The sequence below is a fragment of the Megalops cyprinoides genome, chromosome 19 (genome assembly GCF_013368585.1).
Source record: "Megalops cyprinoides isolate fMegCyp1 chromosome 19, fMegCyp1.pri, whole genome shotgun sequence".
In the NCBI taxonomy this organism is placed as follows: domain Eukaryota; kingdom Metazoa; phylum Chordata; class Actinopteri; order Elopiformes; family Megalopidae; genus Megalops; species Megalops cyprinoides.
In genome coordinates this window covers 22,545,794-22,564,784 of record NC_050601.1, presented here as the reverse complement: position 1 = coordinate 22,564,784, position 18,991 = coordinate 22,545,794, and the positions used below count along the sequence as shown (strand labels likewise).

Sequence of the window (18,991 nt, the reverse complement as noted above, 5' to 3'; positions counted from 1 at the left end):
GGTCCCAATGTGTGGGACTTCAGGCAAATGTGCTGTACAGCAGGGCCACCATTGTCCCTGAACCAGGGCCACCATCTGCACCCAAACCAAACTAATGCTGGGCACCAATGAGGGCAGTGGGGAGGGGGGGGGTCATTTGGACCAGTGGAAACTAATAATGGTTCATCATACTTAACAAGGTCATCAGTCTTAGCAAGGGTGACTAATCATAACCTGATTCCTTATACTTCATTGTGTTTCATGTGAAGGCACTACCTTTGTCCACTTCACATTACTTTTTAAGCTTTTTCTCCAACCCTGTTTTTAAATCGCTGACTCATCCGCCGTGACAACCTCTTCAGTCCTGCTGGAGCCCCAAAATGACGCAAACCTCACCCGCTGCACCACAGTGAAGTGGACACTCATTGGAGGATAACCGCTACTCCACTGGAGTCTTCCGGCACACAGGCAATTTTCTTGGCAGAAGACACGCCCAGTTTCAAACCTAGGCTGTAGGCCTCAGCCTGCTTTTAAGACAGGTGCCATGACAACTGAGCCACTCAGAAGCCCACACTAAATAATTCTGATCCTAATGAAGTGTTGGGGTTCATTCATTTCATTGTAACAATAGGTCCAAGTTAATACCAGTTTTTTTCCATTAAAGCTAAACTGATTTCATGCGGAGTTCAAGGCAGAGCTGGAGTTCAAGGCAGAGCTGCCACATTACCAACGAAATAGCTGCTAATGGACAATCCTTTCTGTTTTGAATCACTGTGCTTGTCATAATCATGCAAAACAAACAGTGTCAGGCCACCCTGATTTGGGCCGCTCCATATCAAATGCCAGCCTCTGTGACAATCCCAATGTTTCAGTTTGCATAGCGTGACTGCGCCAAACTGTTGCCTTGTGATTTTAAGGCAGGGATTCATAGAGCCACTGAACAGAATGGCAACCCACCAATAGACACTCAGGGTAATCCTGTCCTTGGCACTAACAGCTAATGGCTTGGCCAAGTCCACATGTCCCATATTGTGCAACTCTGCTTCCTGGTCTTCTAGTGCCTCGTGTGCCAGGCCTTGAATAGACTGAATCTTTCTTAATAGGGTCAAGGACATTCTTTCCTTTATGTTAATATTGGAAATGGTTGGTTATTATGTTTTTCAGCTATTATTCAGATGCTTAACTTACATCTCTATCTCAGAGGATTTGCAGTCTTCAGCTAGACAAACACAGTTTTTAACAGTCAGCCTGGTAAATACCATTGAAATCTAAGTAAATACTTTTCTGGTGATTTACCCAATGATTTACTCTGCTGGTGATTTAGGACCATTGAAACACAGCTCAACACTTCCCGGGTGTTTATTTTAAAACACTACAGACACTACAGACTCCAGAAAATTTTCTACATCACCAGTTTCAACCCGATTTGGTTTAAAATTATGATTGTAAATGAACAACTGACATTTCTTTTTGAGAGCAGAGAACTTGATGTCTTTCAAGGACAACAAAACTGGAGAAATATATTCTGCCCAAGTCATAAGCCTTTAGAGTGCAAATGCTTTGATTCAGATTTAAGGCCTCAGTTTTTGGAAACATTTCAGGCACTTGGCTGTTTGTCTGTGCACGGCACAGCTGGTTGGCTCAATGGAAGCATTTGTGTCTCTCACAAACTGTCATTCATTATCTCTCACCCACACTCTCCCTGCATACTCTGTGTTATAAATGCATTAAATGCACTCACACAGACATGCACGCACGTTCGCAGACGAACACTGTACCTCCGATCTGAGGTAGCACTTCCCAGAACTCGGGCGATTTTTGGTGCCTGGAATCTGTCTGTATCAGGTGTTTGTTCTCACATGGCCCAAAGGAGCGACGTCTCTCATGTCGAAGGGAGATTTCTCCCGACACCTCCTCGCTCCCTCGCTCTCTATCTGCAACACATCACCCCGACCCCAAAGACCCAGCTGTCCCAGTATACACAGAGACATTCTGTACATTTTCCCAACCCAAATACTGTTTTTTTTAGGCTACACAGAGAAAAGGAACACATGGTAATGATGACTCTGCTCATCGTCTTTCCCTGGCTCCTCCAGTTTTGTTCACAACTTGAATGCGACTATGACAAAATGGCAAGATCCCTGTACAGTAGGAACGATGTGTGAAGGATGATTGGTTAGGGAGATACAGTCCTTATCCGTGAGCTGACAAATGGGACAACAGGACAAGAAGTAAGCGGGACACCTGCATACCTTGTAAATGGCCTTCACAAAACAATGTTCTACATCCATGGCATGTCTAACCAAACACTTTCCCTGGGTTTTACATTCTCATGGATTCAAAAAATGCCCTTCAGTCTATTCTTTCAGTTATCAGGCTTCTACTGTAAATTACACTGCAGCTTCATCCAGTCTGAAAACACTGCATAATTCCTTTCTGAGTTTCATGTTATGTCTGTGGTTACAAGAGAGAACCAGGATATTTTCCAGAATAAATTGCCCGACACCTCAGCATATTTTGAAAACCGCAACATGCTTTCATAATGACCACAAATTATATAGGTTGTTACTTTCGTCTCTTTGCATATTGTTATTGTCAATAACAATACCTCCTGCCAAACTACAAGTTTCTACCGGTGCACAGGTGAAAAAACCTGGAGCCACACAGTTTCAGCCCTATGTAACAATGTGGTTTGTGGTTCAAGGGCTTTAAAACGATGATGCGGTGATGTTTGCATCACTTGAAACATGAATTTGTTTCTGTCTTCAACCAAGAATGAATTAACATAAAGGCTTTGCAATACCCCGTGAATGTTTCAGTAGAAACGCAGTGAGAGTCAAATAGTGTAGTCAATATCCTTTTCAACGACATCTGACTCGAACATGTCTGTGACAGAGCACAGAGCGTGGAGAAACTGTAAACCACGTCATGCTTTTTGTCACGACTGTAGTACCACCTGCTTCATCTGAAACAGCAGCAGATTCTTGGAAACCCTCCTATCAAACAGTGTCACCACATTGTCACTCACAGTCGTTACTTGAAACCAGTGTGATCACAGAGGGTAATCAATCCATGAATTTTCCAACAACAAAGCTCAACTCCCTGCAAAACAGTCAATTCGGTTAATGGTTACTCCTCAGGCACGCAGAACTAATCGAACTCTAATCTCCTCTCCACGTAGTGATGTGACTGTCACTGACTGTAGCACAGTGCCTGCGGAACTCTGCTTCATCAATAACAGTATGGCGGAACCCCAGCAGTGCTGGTGTACCATAAATTTTTTCACGGGCTGTTACAAGAGTAAACCAAACATGAATCCATCATGTGTCCCTGTCAAAGTTTCCAGTGGCTGGACCCGAACAATCCATCATCCTTTTGTCTCAGTGTCAGCGAGGTACAGACCATTTCATCCACCGACTCCTGCGGCAGGCTCCACATTGCTAACGCCTCCTCTCCACATTGTTAACCTCGCTTAGCTACAGAGAGGAAAAAAATGACTGGTCGTTAAATATCGCAACTGAGCCTCCGGGGCCTTGCAGTGACAGAGAGACATGTGCTTGTGTTTGTCTGCGAGGGTGGAGGAATTACAGGAAATATACTGTGTGATTCATCCTATATATTTGTGATTTTTTTTTTTGTTTTGTTTTTACCGGATTTTGAGAATGAGGTTAGGGAACGTTCACAACACCTGAGCAACTTTGATCTTTTACTGAGACATTAAAAATAATAGCAGAGTTCCTTTCGACACCATGGCTTTTATGAGATTCCATATCCCTCGGAGGTTCCAGTAAATTGTGTTGTTTGCACTAGACGTGATGTTTTGAAAAGTACAGCGTGCGCTCAATTCATTAGTGAAAGCAGCACCTTGTGGAATGCTATCCTCCAGTTTTTGGCTTGGCTCCCGACAACGCCCTCCTCTCCCCCCCTCCTATAACCACCCAGCCCAGATCAGGACGTTCCCTATGTTTCAGCTTGCCTTCTTACATACAATACCTCTCCTGTCCCCATCTCTTACAGGACAGAGCGGCCTTGGAAAGTCCACGCTGGTGAACACGCTCTTCAAATCCAAAGTGAGCCGGAAGTCTTGCACGCCCAACTACGAGGAGAAGATCTCAAAGACTGTGAACCTCCAGTCTATCAGCCATGGTAAGAGCAGGAGAGTCTTACACATACATACATGTACACACACACGCACACACATACACACACACACAAACACACAGGCGTGACCTGAGGACAGTTCCCGACAGAATCCGGGCTTCAAGCAGTAATATTGAAAACAGCTGCCTTCATCCCAAAGGGCTGGATGCTACATTTGATATTACAGGGGTATTTTTAGGTCGAGATGTGAAACTTCTCATGTTAAATGAGTTCAATTTCACGTTTATTGTTTTTAATTATGGAGAAAAACAGAGGTGGAGAGTTTTGTAATTAATACGAAACTAAATGAGTTGAGAAAGCCAAAATGGTGTTATCTGTTGTTTAACTTGGAGAGGAGCCATTTGGCACAGATAAACCAATCTGGGAACGGGGCGGTCAAAACGTCAGAGAGCGAGATTGATTAGGAGTGAAAACTATCATGGGGCTTGTGCAGATTTCACTCAGATATTGCTGTGCTGTGTTTCAGTGTGAAAAAAGACAATGGCTCAGGTCACACAAACCAGCTTATCAGTGTTTCTTCTTGCATTTCCCAAAACAAGAAGGTCTATAAAACTCTGTGCCTGAAGGGAACCTGCATGTCATACATATTATCAGAAATTATAGCCTTAATACCAAATACTCTATAAAACTAATTAGCTTGTACAACAAATTGTAAATTGTTGAAATTAGGTTTATGTTTTCTTGAAAAGGTCTTGAGTGCTTGAGAAGGAACATGAGGGTAAGTTGTTAGACAGCCACATCAGCTGCAACAAACATCATGAGTAAGCAAATGGCTCCCACAAGGCTGATTTATAAGTGCTTTGTATATCCAATGAAATTTCTTTCGCTTGGTTTATATTTTCCCTTTCAAAGGGCTGTGACATTTGAAGGAAACTTCTGGGAGCGCTCCATGAGCGCAGAAGTCATGTCTCTGGTAAGACGGGCCAAATCAGAGACACCATCAGGGTCAAAGCGAGGGACGAAGCACCCAGAATCACGTTCCTTTTTTCAAACCCCTCCCGTGGTGCCTGCTGGGAAGGCGCTCAAGCGTTGCGAGCAGCGAGCGAGCATTTCCACGTCGCAAGGAGCCCCTTGGGCCGTGGTGGTCAGCCAAGTGGCCAAGCCGACGGAAGCGTGTGCGAAGTAGCTTAAGGGAAAGTTTCATTCTTCACAAACCGCCGCCATCCGCTCAGAACGTTTCCATGCAGGCTGAATGCTTTCAACAGCACGTACCCTCAATCCTCCGGTCCCCACCAAACCCGCTATCTCCCAAATACAGACTGGGGGCCGTGTTTTGATACCATACCCCAGGCGCCATCACGCTTGGTTTGTAAGAGTTTGCATGAAGGTCGTCACCGTGACAGCTTTAAACTTCCTCTCCCGACCGTTGAAATAGGGGCCGTGCGTTTGGTACACAAAGCAATTACAGAAATCCCGCTCTGCGCTTTGCGTACAGCTCTCTATGCATTCGTGGACTCATTCCCAGAAAGATTAATGAGGCAAAACAATGCAAAATGAAGGAGGCTTTATTTGATTTTAATTTATATTTTACAGTTCAGGGATGTGACCGCAGCCACAGGACGAGGTTGGGCCATTCTCACTGTGCATCCTGTGAACTGCTCTTATATTCCGCTGTGATTTTCAGCTGATGGAGTGCATGGCCGTAACCAGGGTTCGAAAAACAGTGAGGTCCAGGGGGGAATGCTTGAGAGTAATGTAATGAGAGGAATGTTTCGTTGGCATACTATTTTTGATACCATCGCCTACATAAGCTGTTTTCTAATCAGTGGCATTGTGTGAAACATTAGCTAGCCTACTAATATGAAAGAAATAGCCTAGCCTTCATCATGGCCAGAGTATGCATATTTAACATGTTTCATACAATTGCCTTTACTCCAGACACTGTATACTGTTACTGTTTTGAATGTTTCTTACAGATAATGGCATAACGATCATTGCTTTGTCTTGCCGAATGGTATGGTATGCTGCCAGTTCACACACAAGCCACCTGCTGCTGCCAATGTGCGTAAATTCCAATTGCTGCTGTCAGTGGAAGTGCTGATGATGCAAGGGGCTGCGCTCGTGCCCTCTCTCACAACTCTCACACACAGCGGACACTAAATAACAATTATAAACTGAATTAAGCATGCACTTGTCTTGGAGGGGACGACCACTGATTTTTTATCCAGTTGTATTTAGCTTCAAATATTATCCTTAGCTCTAAAAAAATTACCAAGGTTCGGACCTTCGTGACCTCATAGCTGGTTACGGACATGCTGGAGAGTATGAACCCTGTCCAAACTACTCATATGTGGCTGCCTTATGGGAATGAGGCCAAATACAGCCCCCTGTTGAAATACCCTGAGGGTCTGTGTGTGAAGGGAGCTGCTGGAAAAACATGTCGTCTTTGGCTTTGACTTCATGGGACAGATTCACTGCTGGTCCAGGGCTGAGGTTACGAAAGCCCAGTTCTGCAAAATAGATGTGACAAGGAGATAGCACTATTGTCCTGACAGGTCCTTGGGCTGGAGAGAAGGGACACGTCCCCCTCCACCACCCCACCCCCAGTGACTGCAGTGACTCATTTTTATTCCCTGCCAAGTCTGTGATTATAAGCCATAACCTTGTGTGAAGGGGATGTAAAACTTTGAATGTTAACACTTGTAGGATATGTTTTTTAAATCACAAAAGTCTTTAACACTATCTACTCTCAATTCTAGTACAAGGTGGCAGAATATACAGCTGTTTTATACGTACATGCATGCAGCGTTTCTAACTTCGAATGACTTGAAATTAATTTAGCCTCTGAAAACACTCTGGGAATGGCTGCAGTGTAGCATAGTGGTTACGGAGCAGGACTTGTGACCAAAAGGTTGCTGGTTTGATTCCCTGCTGGGGGTGTGTCTGCTTGTAAAGTAATGAATGTATTTTGTTTGTTGCATTTTTGGTTTTGTATAATGAGCATGGAACTCAATGGCCCTCACCATGCTAATTTGTAAGCACTTGGTACATTTCACTCCAAGCTTTTGGGGGATTCCTTGTCTCTTAGAACAGCACTAGTACTATTTAACATGATGAAGGCCAGTCTGTTTTAGTCACATGACTTCCTGAGCCATCCCCCGAGGAAGTGACAGATATACTCCTCACAGGCTTCCCAGTCAGGCACAACACAAACAACTTGGAACAATGGGGAAGACTAGCATAAGAAAGTACTCATGAAGCTGCTAAATCTTAAATCCTGAGTAAAATCTTCACCATTGTTTCCTCATATTTATCAGATTTAGTGACAAAATGCAATTGCTTAACTTGTCTGGTTAAGCGATGTAAAAAGTAAAAAAAATTACTCAAACATGTTCAAACGTCACAGTGAACTGCAAGGCAGTAGTCAATCATGGTAACTGAGCAAGTACGTGCTGAGATTTGCTACTTTAAGACAGAGTTCTTAGCAGTTAGACTGAATCTGGGCTTGTGACCTCGTTCACAGTCCCGGTCTCTGTCTAGGAGAAATCCCAGTCTAGAGCCAGCATGAGCAACACCCACACCTCACAGCCATCCAAGCAGCTCTGGATCCTTTCAGAGAGTGGCCGAGTAAATTACTGGGGAACACTGCGACAAAGTCTTAAACAGTGAAAACAGGGACTGAGAAAAATGTGGAAAGGATCAGAACTGCAGGCACAGAGGAGTTTAATGGTTTCCTCTGATTCCTGTATGTAGGAGGATCGGTAATCGGTTTTGCCTGATTTGATGATTGAGCATCAAAGGGTTTTTGGACTTCAGATCCAGTCTTTGTGAATGGATGTAGGTATGTTAGGAGGTATCTGGGCTGCAGTTGTTTGGCCTGTGTGGGTAATGGATATCATATGGAGAGAAAGGGCTTTAATTTCTGGCCAGTGTTCTGCAAAGTGCGTAAAATGTGCCGTCGCTGTGTTCACAGTACACACTAGGCATGCGGCAAAATATTGAATTTTCGCAAAATTAGAAAATGATACAATGTTGGGTGGCCCTGAGAACATGCTACAAAATTCAATTACCATCTGACTGAGATTAAAATGCTGAAAAAAGAAAGTACTATATAGTTTGTCCACAAAAAAACATGTCAGTGGAATTTTTGTTTGTTTTACTCAGTCTATTACTCTTCTTGAATGCTGTTTGCATTTCTGTAGCCATTTGAACTGTGCCTCTTACTAACATCACCATCATGTGAGAAAGACAGTAGAATGGCAAGCAGTGGGATATCATTTCTCGACAATTTTGTCGCATGATTTAGTGAAACATCTCGTATCGTAAGCTGAGCGTATTATCTCCTGCCTAATTTTCATATTACTGCCCTGTCCTGAGACACATTCTTGGTAGTTGTGACAAAACTAAAGATACAGTTATACGCACGGTTAGGGTTGCCATCTTCCCTAGCCCCATTTTAACCACAGACCGTTGTGTTCAACAGCTGCAGGTGCAGACAGGGCATCCCCACTGTTTCTCAAGGCATTTTTGTGCTCCATCTACCCCAGCTATCTACAACTTCATTGAACTCACTGAACGGTTCATTGTTAGACTGGTTAACAGCACGGGGTTTGCACTGCAGTATCCACTGACCTCCCGTCTGATCACTTCCTGAGGTCCAGTTAAATCCACAGCTTTGGCAGGGCCAGCTCATAGAGACTCATTCTCATTGAACTAGTCTTTACTTGCAGGGCGGGCACTGTGCAGAGGAGAGTCTTTTTACCGTTCACAATGAGGATACAGGTGCTGATGTAACACATGTAATACATGGAAGATGAGACAGATCTAACTGGGCTGCATTGCACTATTGATGCACATACAACATGTACAGTGAGGGCCTGTATGTACATACCCTAATTTCTGATGTAGACTGTTATTTGTATTTATTTGTTATGCTTGTATTGGATGGTATCTTTCCTCTGGATTCATCCCTTTTCGAATACTCCCTAAAATTTTCTGCAAACTGCAAATAAACAAGTTCCAAATTGCAAGCTGCAGTTAGATATATTTAGCACTTAACTTAGCACTCATGTAAGTTACATTAGTTTTTTATGTGATAACCCAAAGTGCAGTTGATGTTTATGTTAATTCCTGTAATGTCACATCAAAAAGGTTAGTTATCTAGACCGTTAAGAGGTTATCTGAATAGCATTGCCACCTAGTGGACTGCATGATCATTACACCAATCCCTCGACAGCCGTTAAAGAGTTGCTGGAATTCCACTTTGCCCCTGTATCTCTCAACAGTCATCGAGGAGAGGGGCGTGAAAATGAAGCTAACAGTCATCGACACCCCGGGTTTCGGAGACCAGATCAACAACGAAAACTGGTGAGTGGGCGCAAAGTAAACGCTCTGAACGGCTCAGCTCATTTGAGTGCCGTGAAAGAGCTCACGCTGAAAAGCGTTTCCATCTGCCCGAGCCATTTCAAACAAACAAAACGAAACGAAACCTTCCTCTCCGGTGTGTTTCCGAGAGCTTCCTCTCCACAGTGTTTCTGCGACGTGTTTTCTTTCCCCTCCAGCTGGGAGCCCATAGTGGAATACATCAACGAGCAGTATGAAAAGTACCTGACGGAGGAGCTCAATGTCAACAGGAAGAGGAGGATCCCGGACACAAGGGTCCACTGCTGCGTCTACTTTCTGCCGCCCACCGGCCACTGGTATGTGTCCCTTGTCTCATTGTGTCCCCTCTGGGCCACCATAGTCAGCTGCTGTGTATACTGCTTGACTGAGCCATTTGCGATCTCTGCTACAGAATGGCGGCTGCTTCACTGTGTCCAAGGAGTGGGTAGCAGTAGAGCAACTTGAATTATGGGGTTGTCTTATGCTGTCATCTGGGATTAAATCCCACACCCCTCAGGTGCAAAGGCGCTTGTGTTCTGGTTTCTCACAGGTTGAGACCCATAGATGTGGAGTTCATGAAGAGGCTGGGCATGATCGTGAGCATCGTCCCTGTGATTGCCAAGGCCGACACGCTCACCATCGAGGAGAGGCTGGAATTCAAACAGAGGGTGAGGAGTTCAGGGACTCCATTTACACACTGTTCAGAAAGCCAAAGCCTGCATTGTGCCGATGATGGTGTTGATGACGGCAGCAGCGGCGCTAATGATGGTGGCAAAGATGATGATGATTGCAATGGCAATAATGATGCTGATGAAAGCGTTAAATGGCAGCGACAATGACAATAACGATGGCGGTAATTACGATGATGAGTATGACGATAAGGACAGCGATGATAATGTTGATAGTTACGACTACGACAATGACGATGGCAGCAATAAGCCGAAAGCCGAAGCTACGCCGATTGGTTGGCTCGAGCGCGACTCTCCCCTCCACACCGGCAAGCAGAAAGCACATGCACCGCTGCGTGCTCCTCTTTAACGGAATTAATCCCTCATTAAAGCTGATTGCTCCCTGCCACTGCACTTTAGAAGAATTCCACCAGTTAAATAATCTAGAAAATAATGACCTGACAGTGCATGCAACATGCGGGGAGGGAAGGCTACAAAAAAGGCATGAAGGGCTTTAAATCTTAAAAAAAAACCTTTGACTTCACCACTGAGCCCAAATACCACAACTGGCCCGTTATTAGGTTACAAAACGCAGCCTGTGTGTCACAACAGGAGGAGAAGCAAGCCGTGACACCTAAAGAACTGTCCATGTAACACAAATTCCTGGAAGGGAAACCCATGCCTGGCCACTGGCCAGCATGTCTCTATGGAGCGGATATCAACTCACCCTCCCAGCACTGACCAATGACCTCCAGCAGTTCAAGATCATCCACTGGTGTGGACTAATGAGCAGGTTGCATAATGCGCTTTATCATTCCCTCCCTTTCCATGAGCTGACCTCAGATCAGTGCCGGTATTACTGAGCTGTGTGTGGAAGGAAGTGCATAAGAGCTTGGCTGGGCCTTAAGTATGAAATGGCCGCTGCATTTCCATCAATTCCTTAGACACGTCACGACAAATTATTATGAGGAAACCTATTGCTGTGTATCTCGCGTTTCTGTCATGGAAGGAGAGGAATTACCCAGCAATGGGACAGTGAGGCTTCATAAATCCTGTAATTGTTGGAGCTACTGCATACTGTCATTGCTTTGTGCAACCACTCATTATAAGGGTTTTGGGAAGCCCCAGTCACCCATCAGCACATCTTGTTCCACGAGTGGCTCTTCAGTTTGTGTCTGTGAAATCATCTGTTCTTCATCCCAGCTTTGAGAAAACAAGGACCACTCTGTAAATCAGGGCCATGGAAGATTTAATGTGCTGATTCAGGATTGTAATGAAAAGGGTTTATGCCAACCACATTACACAGTGACTCATCACCCATCTGAACCTTTTTACCACTGCAGATAAGACATGACCTCCAGGCCAATGGGATCAGGGTGTACCCGCAGGCAGAGTACGACGAAGACGCAGAGGACAGGATAATGAATGATAAAATAAGGGTAATGGCTCTTTTTAGCACTACAGGGCACAGATGGGTCTTTTTATGGGAAAATATAATCCAGGCAAAGTGCGTGGCTGGACATACTGTTCTGTTATCAATCTGTGTGCTGTGGTCCTATGTCCATAACTTTCCCTCAAGTTTATTAAGTTATAAGTTATAATTATAATTATTTATTATAAGTGACAAAATTTCAAATTGACTTTGAATGCCAATTACTTCTTAAATGATAATTGTAAGTTAAACTTCAGAACAGTCTTCAAAAGTTTTTAAGAAAGCAGCACTCATCTTGAACAAAGTTTTCAACAGAGCAATTTCTGACAAAAAATTAACCCAGAATTTCACCTGAGTATAATTGGCAGTAATATTTTCCACTTCCCTGTCCATATAAAAAAACATCTGAACCTTTTTCTCCAATTTTAATGACACTCTGTGCATTAATTCAGCCTTTTTGAGTTTTGATGTGTTTGAACTTTCAGGAAAAGATTCCCTTTGCGGTGGTTGGAACAGACAAGGAGCACCAGGTCAACGGGAACAAAGTCCTTGGCAGGAAGACCAAATGGGGAATAATTGAAGGTAAGAGTCATGTGGGAAATCTCATCAACGTGTAGCAGCCCTTCTACGCCACAGACCCAGCCGTCCCCACCGTAACTCACAACCACCTGAGGAACAGCTTGGCCCATGTGAGCTTAAAACTGGCAGCCATGCTGTTCTAGACCGGGACATTCTCCTCCGTTGCCCATCGCCATGTAAATCAGACAGGACCCACTGACACCAGGGAAGAGAGTGTGATGGCTGCTGGTGCACAGCGATGATCTCTTCATCTGCAGTAAACCTAGCTAGATCCACTCACCTCCAGCATGGCAGCAAATCAAGGAAAAGGCAAAACGACATTTAAGTGCATCACATGCCAAATATAGACTCCTGTCTTTTCCCTTTTATGCAACCATGCTGTGGATTACCTCACTGCACATTAGACTCATCCCACCGCAAAAGTTTCTGCACTACCAGGAGCACTGAGGCAAGATGAATGCAATCCAATACATCAGATGGCTGTTTTATCACATGACAAGTCACACAGTGAACTGCAATAGTGTTGGGTGCCAATTGGAGGATGGGCGATACTCCACTGACGTCATAGGTGCAACTTACAGACACCTGCTAAGTCACAAGGTGCTGGAGTGTGGTGAGACAAGAAAACCCCTGACTTATCCACCCGTCTCCCCTTACAAAATGAGGCCGATGTTTTTCCGCCATTGTCCCTGTCATTTTAGAGCTCAGGGATTGCTTTTTAAATTGGGCAGTGCTGCCGTTTCACAGGAACCATGATTGCACTTCAGCTGATACTACATTCTTAATGGAAATAAGAATAAGAATAAGAATAAGAATAAGAAATACTTTATTAATCCCGAAGGAAATTTGAGTGTCACAACTGCACCGTCCGGCACACACGAAAAACAACAAAATATTAATATCTCCTTTTAGTTGTTAGCATATAATTTATTGCATCTTAGTTAATGTATTTTGTCAGAAATATGCACAGACTGGATACTTCAAATATGGGTCAACATATACTACATTTACTGATATACCAACCATTGCCACTTTTATATATGGTATTTGTATGCATATATTTTTGTCACAGCTCAGACAGGGACTCGGGCGCAGACAGGAATGCAGGATGCATAAACGAGTTTAATAAAGCCAAAACGCAGTCCAGGAATCAGGGTCAAAAAACAGTGAAGTCACAATCCAGAAAAGCACAGCAAACAAAACCAAAAAACAGATCCAAAGATGAAGTCAAGTAAACAGGCAAAAAATCAGGCAGGCAGGCAGGCAGGCAGGGAAGGAGGGAGGCAGGAAAAACGGCTCGTAGCGTAACAGAATAACTGAGACGAACTCGCAACGAGACAAGAAACAAACAGGGAATAAAGGCTAATAAGGAGCTGGGATGCAGGTGTGCCGGCAGGCAGGTGGAGCCGGTCAGGTAATCGGGTGGGCCAGAGACAGGGCGGAGAGCAGGGCAGGGCTGGAATACAGGGAAAAACAAAAGCACATGGATGGGGAAAACAAAAACAAACCAGGCTAAGAAGCTGCAGTCCTGACAAGTTTAGAATTTATTGTAAAATAACATAGCATACCAAAACAGTCTAAAAATTATTTCCCAACACATGTAATTGTAAAATATTCTACAATATACTGTATGTATACTATTGCATATATAATCATTTGTGTATAATGATAGTACATGTATACTATTGTACATATAAGTGGCAGCTGGTATATCTATCTATATGTTGAGTGTTTGGTTGTATTTTTTTCCAAAAGATATTTTAGAACATTTTGGATTCTATATTAATTTTGTGTGAAGATGTATGCATCTGTGCAGTTAAGGCAGTAATGAAGTTGTAAACTGGTGGTGTAATTTTCTCTTCACAGTGGAGAATGTCACACACTGTGAGTTCGCAAACCTGAGAGACCTGCTCATCAGGTAAGAAGCTGCGCATGTCGGTGGCAGCATTGTTTTTGCTTCATAGGAACTAGCTATACAAATCCTAAAACTTCTAGAGGAAGACAAACTATAAATAACTGCACCAGTGATGGTTTGGTCCATCTTGAATGTATCGCCAAAGTGCGTATCAACCAGTAGACAAACCCTGCACAGCAGTTACATAGATCCACTGATCTTTATCATGTCTGGATGGGCTGAAAGTGGCATACATTATGAGAGGGATCATCCAGAGCAGTTAAAGAGTGGTTAGTCTGCACAGATTTGGTCTCCAAACACATTGAGGACTTGCTTTGTCTCCTGAGCAGCAGGGCTCAATTAATCAGTTATTCATTCTCAGGATCACTCAATGCACGTTCCTAATTTTTGACAATAGTGGCACAGTGCATCCTTAATTATGCCCATATTGGTACACATATTGGCACAGTGCATCCTTAATTATTGACAATATTGGCACAATGCATCCTTAATTATTGACAATATTGGCACAGTGCATCCTTAATTATTTACATTATTGGCACAGTGCATCCCTAGTTATTGATGCTGTCGGCACAACAAAACTTCCTGTGGTTTGCCAGGAAGAGGCCCAGACAAGCACAGGGCCACAGAGCCTTTAACGACCCCAGGACACGGCACTGAGTAACAAGGGTTCACACAATGCCAGACTGTGTGCAGCACTGCCTGACGGAGGAGGTGGGATGTAGGGCGGGACGGTGACACAGCCCTTTCAGCTCCTTTCAGGGGACGTCCCCACCTCCCCGTAACCTCTGCTTAAAGAACATTCTGGTCCCAAGGGTTTCTACAGAGTGCCACATCTCCCAGAATGCACCAGAGTCCTAAATTCAATACAGCACTTAAAGGCCGTAACAGAGAAGTGTAGCCCTATTCTTTTTAAATTCCTGGTCTGCTTGGGTTTTTTCAACATCAGCTCCTTCAAGAACTTACACATGGATTAAATAAATGGTCGTGGGAGATTCCACATGGCTTGGCAAAGAGCTTACGAAAACAATATGCAAAAAAAGGGAAACATATGGAAAAAATTGTGGTCATTACAAGAGCATGTTGTGGTTTTCTAAAGATGTTCAGTTTCTGAACAGTTGGCTCTGGGAAAAAAAAAATCCATGTTCATTGACCTCATCTCGTCTACCCACAGAATTCAAACTTAATTCAAAAAGGAACTTTGCAGTGTTTTTAGACAGAACATCAATGCACCTTACAGACTATAGAATGGAAAGGACTCTTTTGTTGTTGTTCTATGAGAAAATAAATCCCACGGAAAGTGTTTGGTTGGACACACCAAGCATTTATAAATCTGCATTGTAAAGGTCACAAACTTATTCTGTGCTTGAGAAGCTTCCCTTGGGAAACTTAAGACTTTCCCTTGGGTTTACCTTCAAATATTTTTTAACTGTTTTCCATAAAATGGAAAATGCATGTCAAGCCCAATCATAAAGTGAGAGAATGAGACTGAGAGTGACCCTCAGTGCCCTTATTGTACTACAGTGACATTCCCAATCATCTGAATAAAGGTGGTTAATACCCACACAAAAATAAAACAAGGACAGTTAGGAGATGTTACACCCTTATTCCATCTAGTGGTAAGAGAGAGGTACTGCTGTCGATCTCAGGGAGCCAATTAGTTATAGCAAGCAAGGGGAAAGGGTCAGGTTCCAGGCTGCTTGATTGCTTTCAAAAGCAGTAGACATTACAGTTATCTAGTAAGTAGTTTTAAATAAATCAATCAGGTTAACATGTGCTGTTCGATCCCCTCAGGTCCCACCTGCAGGACTTAAAGGACGTCACCCACTACATCCACTATGAGACGTACAGGGTCAGGAGACTCAACGAAAGCAACCTCAACGGACAGGGACTTTCAACTTTGACCCCCATGAACGGGACCACAGAAAAGAGTGAGGGGGGGAACCACCTCTGAGAGAGGCGGAGGAGTAAGCGGGAAGATTTTTGGAGACCTCCGTCCCTTGCCCCCACCAGACTGCAGTACGGACCGGCCACTGTCCACCAATCAAAATGGGAGAGAAAAAGACATTTTTTTTTAAAGTTCCATCGCACCTTGGAAACTCACCGCTATTTTCGCATACACGTTACTGCTAAGGAAAGCATATATTCCTTTCTTCATTATGAATAAAAATGTATATGATTTTTTTTGTTTTGTTTTGAAAGGGGAAGCAAAGCGCTTTGCCCACGTCTGAAGCGCGCGCTTAGCGGAAAAACACATCGCCAGGCAAAAAAATTGTAAAAGGACACTTTGATTGGTGCATGGCTTTTTGTTACTGATACACAAGGGTTCACTTCCAGATCCTCCTTCTGACCATTGGATCAAAGTAGGAAACTGGAAATGCATTACAGCCCTAATGGACACGTGACCATCAATAACACAAATGCAATTAAGGCTTTTAATCTATTTCCTGTTTTTTGATTGATTTGATTGGCTAATATTCTGTCCACTTTGTTTTTCACCCCCACAGAGCACCTGGGGTTGACAGCTGAAATTTATCAGCCAACCTTATAGTTATCATTTAGTAAGCTCGTTGCATACAAGCTTCAAATTCTTGCCTCAGTATTTTGCAGAGTCAAGTATATGAAAAGGAAACACGGCAAAGGTGTTTGGTTGTTCTTTAAAAGCACACACATCAATTCATTGACAAGGCTGATTAAGAGCCATATTCTGCATCCAACCAAACCCTTTCCACAGGTTTTAATTTTCATACACAATCTCTTTGCAAGCTCTCTGAAAGCAGAGGCCATTTAATGCAAGGCGAAGTTACCGTTGCTGATTTTTATATACCCATTCCTTTATAATGATTGCTGTTTCATGACTCAAGACACAACTCCCTCGTGTGACGCTTCAATAACAAGGCGGCTTCTGCAGGGACTTTCTGATGCAGTGTAAAAGAAATGAACCTTGTGTCTTCCTTATGTTCGTCTGCCCTTCTACTGTGTCTCCCTTTGGTAGTATTGGCGTGAATGTCAGTCCAGCCGTTTCATATAGAAAGGGAGCTATAGGTGTCACACTCAATACCTGAGGGGTGGGGTGGTGGCTGTGTATGTTGGCTGTCTCTCCATCCTGTCCTCTGCATTGTTTAATCAGGGCCCACAGTTTTCCCCACTGATAAAACATGTCTTAAGTCCTGTGCCCAATAAGCATGTTGCAAAATGCACAGGTGTAAATGTTAATTGATAATTAAATAATCTGACCATTTAAATCATGGGGTTTGGTTGGCATAACAACCAGTACACAGTGCATGCCATCTCCCAAGGAATTGAGGGGCTGTTCACTGCTTGTGTGGACAAGTAGGTTCCAGGAGGGCCGCTGCGCATGCTGGTTTTTGTTTCAAGCCAATTAGACTAATCAAGACTAATTAGCTAATTGGCTGTGTGCATGCGTAATGTTCAGTCCTATGTTACCACAGTGATGCCACAGTACACAGTTTTAGCTAAGGATACGAGCACAGTGTTCAGATGTTGTTTGAGGTTTTATCGACTATGTCAGAACAAGTAAGTGATTGGGATAGTGAAATATTCGACAGCAGAAACTGACCTGAAATCCAGACATACATCGGTCCTCCTCATAGACCTCTGATTAAGCATGCTGTTCATTAGGGCAGATTAAATTTCTGGTGGGCCCAAGGTTGAACAGAACCCCCCAACCCCTGAAAAAATATATATGTGCGCAGTATACAAAGAGCACAGGCATTCTTCACAAATATTCACAAATAAACAGCTTTTTATGTGCAAGTGGAGCTACGGAGTGGTGTTCATTTTCACTCATTTGTAATGTAGCACTCGCCTAATGTGGCCTGTGCTAAGTCATTTCATTTGAACCCATGCAAGTAGATTCTCTAATGAGACAGATTCATTGACAGTGGGGACAAATCTGTAGAGAAGAAAATGAAACATCCAGTTACTTACTCTACACTTGACGGTAATGATGGTAGGAACTGCTGAAAACGCGACCGGTGTTCTTGTTCAGAAGTGAAGCTACCCAGCCACAGAAGAGAGCTCACACGCACCGACTAACAGGGAACAGGTTTAACTCAGACATTATGGCTCTGTACGAGTCCATACAGTTCCAACACCTGATTAACAGAATCACTCATCCAATTTGTCAAAATACAGAGCATATTTTGTTGAAAAAGCAGCTTGGCAAGAATGAACATTTCCTTAGAACAATAAATACTGAGTTTCTTGCCTGTTTGAATTGGCAGTTACATTTTTACATGTCACTGATTCCAGTTAATTCCCCAGGGGTATGCTGGGAGATTGTGGTTGATAGACTTACTACCAGTAAAGTAACTAGACTATTGTGAAAGCACAGTGATGTGCATGGAAGAGTTTATTGCAAGCTTTTATTGTACCTTTTCCCAGTAATTAAACGTAAATCCAATCAAGACTGTGTGCAGTGTTGGGTTTCTGCGGGCCACTGACATGCACAGTAATGGCCAGTACAGATCATATTGAGGTGCAGTCACAGTTTACTGTGGAATGAAAACCTGTGTCTATTGCACCATCTTGAGGCCAGATGACAAAAGCGCAGAGACAATGGCTGCCCGAACAGCAAGCCTGATCGTAATTTAGATCAAACGCAACTGGCTATAAGCAGTGCACCCCTATTTTGGCCAAAAGCTAGTGAGATTAATCAAAAATCAACATTCAGTTTAACCTTCTTGTCGAAAAGGATAGCCCTGTTTTGGTTTGGCAAAATCATTCATTTGATTTCATAGTCAAACCCCAAAGCATTGCTTTACCTGTGATTGGATGACTTTCCAGAGTCTCAGTCCTATTCTAACAGCTAAATTTCCTAATTTTCCTGCTTTTCCCTGTCCTGTCCTGCCCTGAGGTGTGTAGGATAGAGAGGCTAATAACAATTCATGCTTCTCACTCAAATCGTAAGCA

At 43.5% G+C, this 18,991-nt stretch overlaps 1 protein-coding gene across 3 annotated transcripts in view; it reads left to right on the top strand.

Moving 5' to 3' along the window:
• The window catches only part of LOC118794708 (neuronal-specific septin-3-like), a 71,213-nt gene extending 53,380 nt beyond the window's left edge, over positions 1-17,833 (top strand). For all 3 annotated transcript variants that reach the window (XM_036552961.1, XM_036552962.1, XM_036552963.1), the window contains 8 exons: positions 3,997-4,125; positions 9,366-9,447; positions 9,642-9,779; positions 10,013-10,130; positions 11,474-11,569; positions 12,048-12,144; positions 14,008-14,059; positions 15,851-17,833. In XM_036552961.1, the coding sequence (XP_036408854.1) occupies positions 3,997-4,125; positions 9,366-9,447; positions 9,642-9,779; positions 10,013-10,130; positions 11,474-11,569; positions 12,048-12,144; positions 14,008-14,059; positions 15,851-16,010 (872 nt within the window). In that variant the 3' untranslated portion in view covers positions 16,011-17,833. The remainder of the gene's footprint in view (positions 1-3,996; positions 4,126-9,365; positions 9,448-9,641; positions 9,780-10,012; positions 10,131-11,473; positions 11,570-12,047; positions 12,145-14,007; positions 14,060-15,850) is intronic.
• The last annotated feature ends 1,158 nt before the right edge of the window (positions 17,834-18,991 follow it).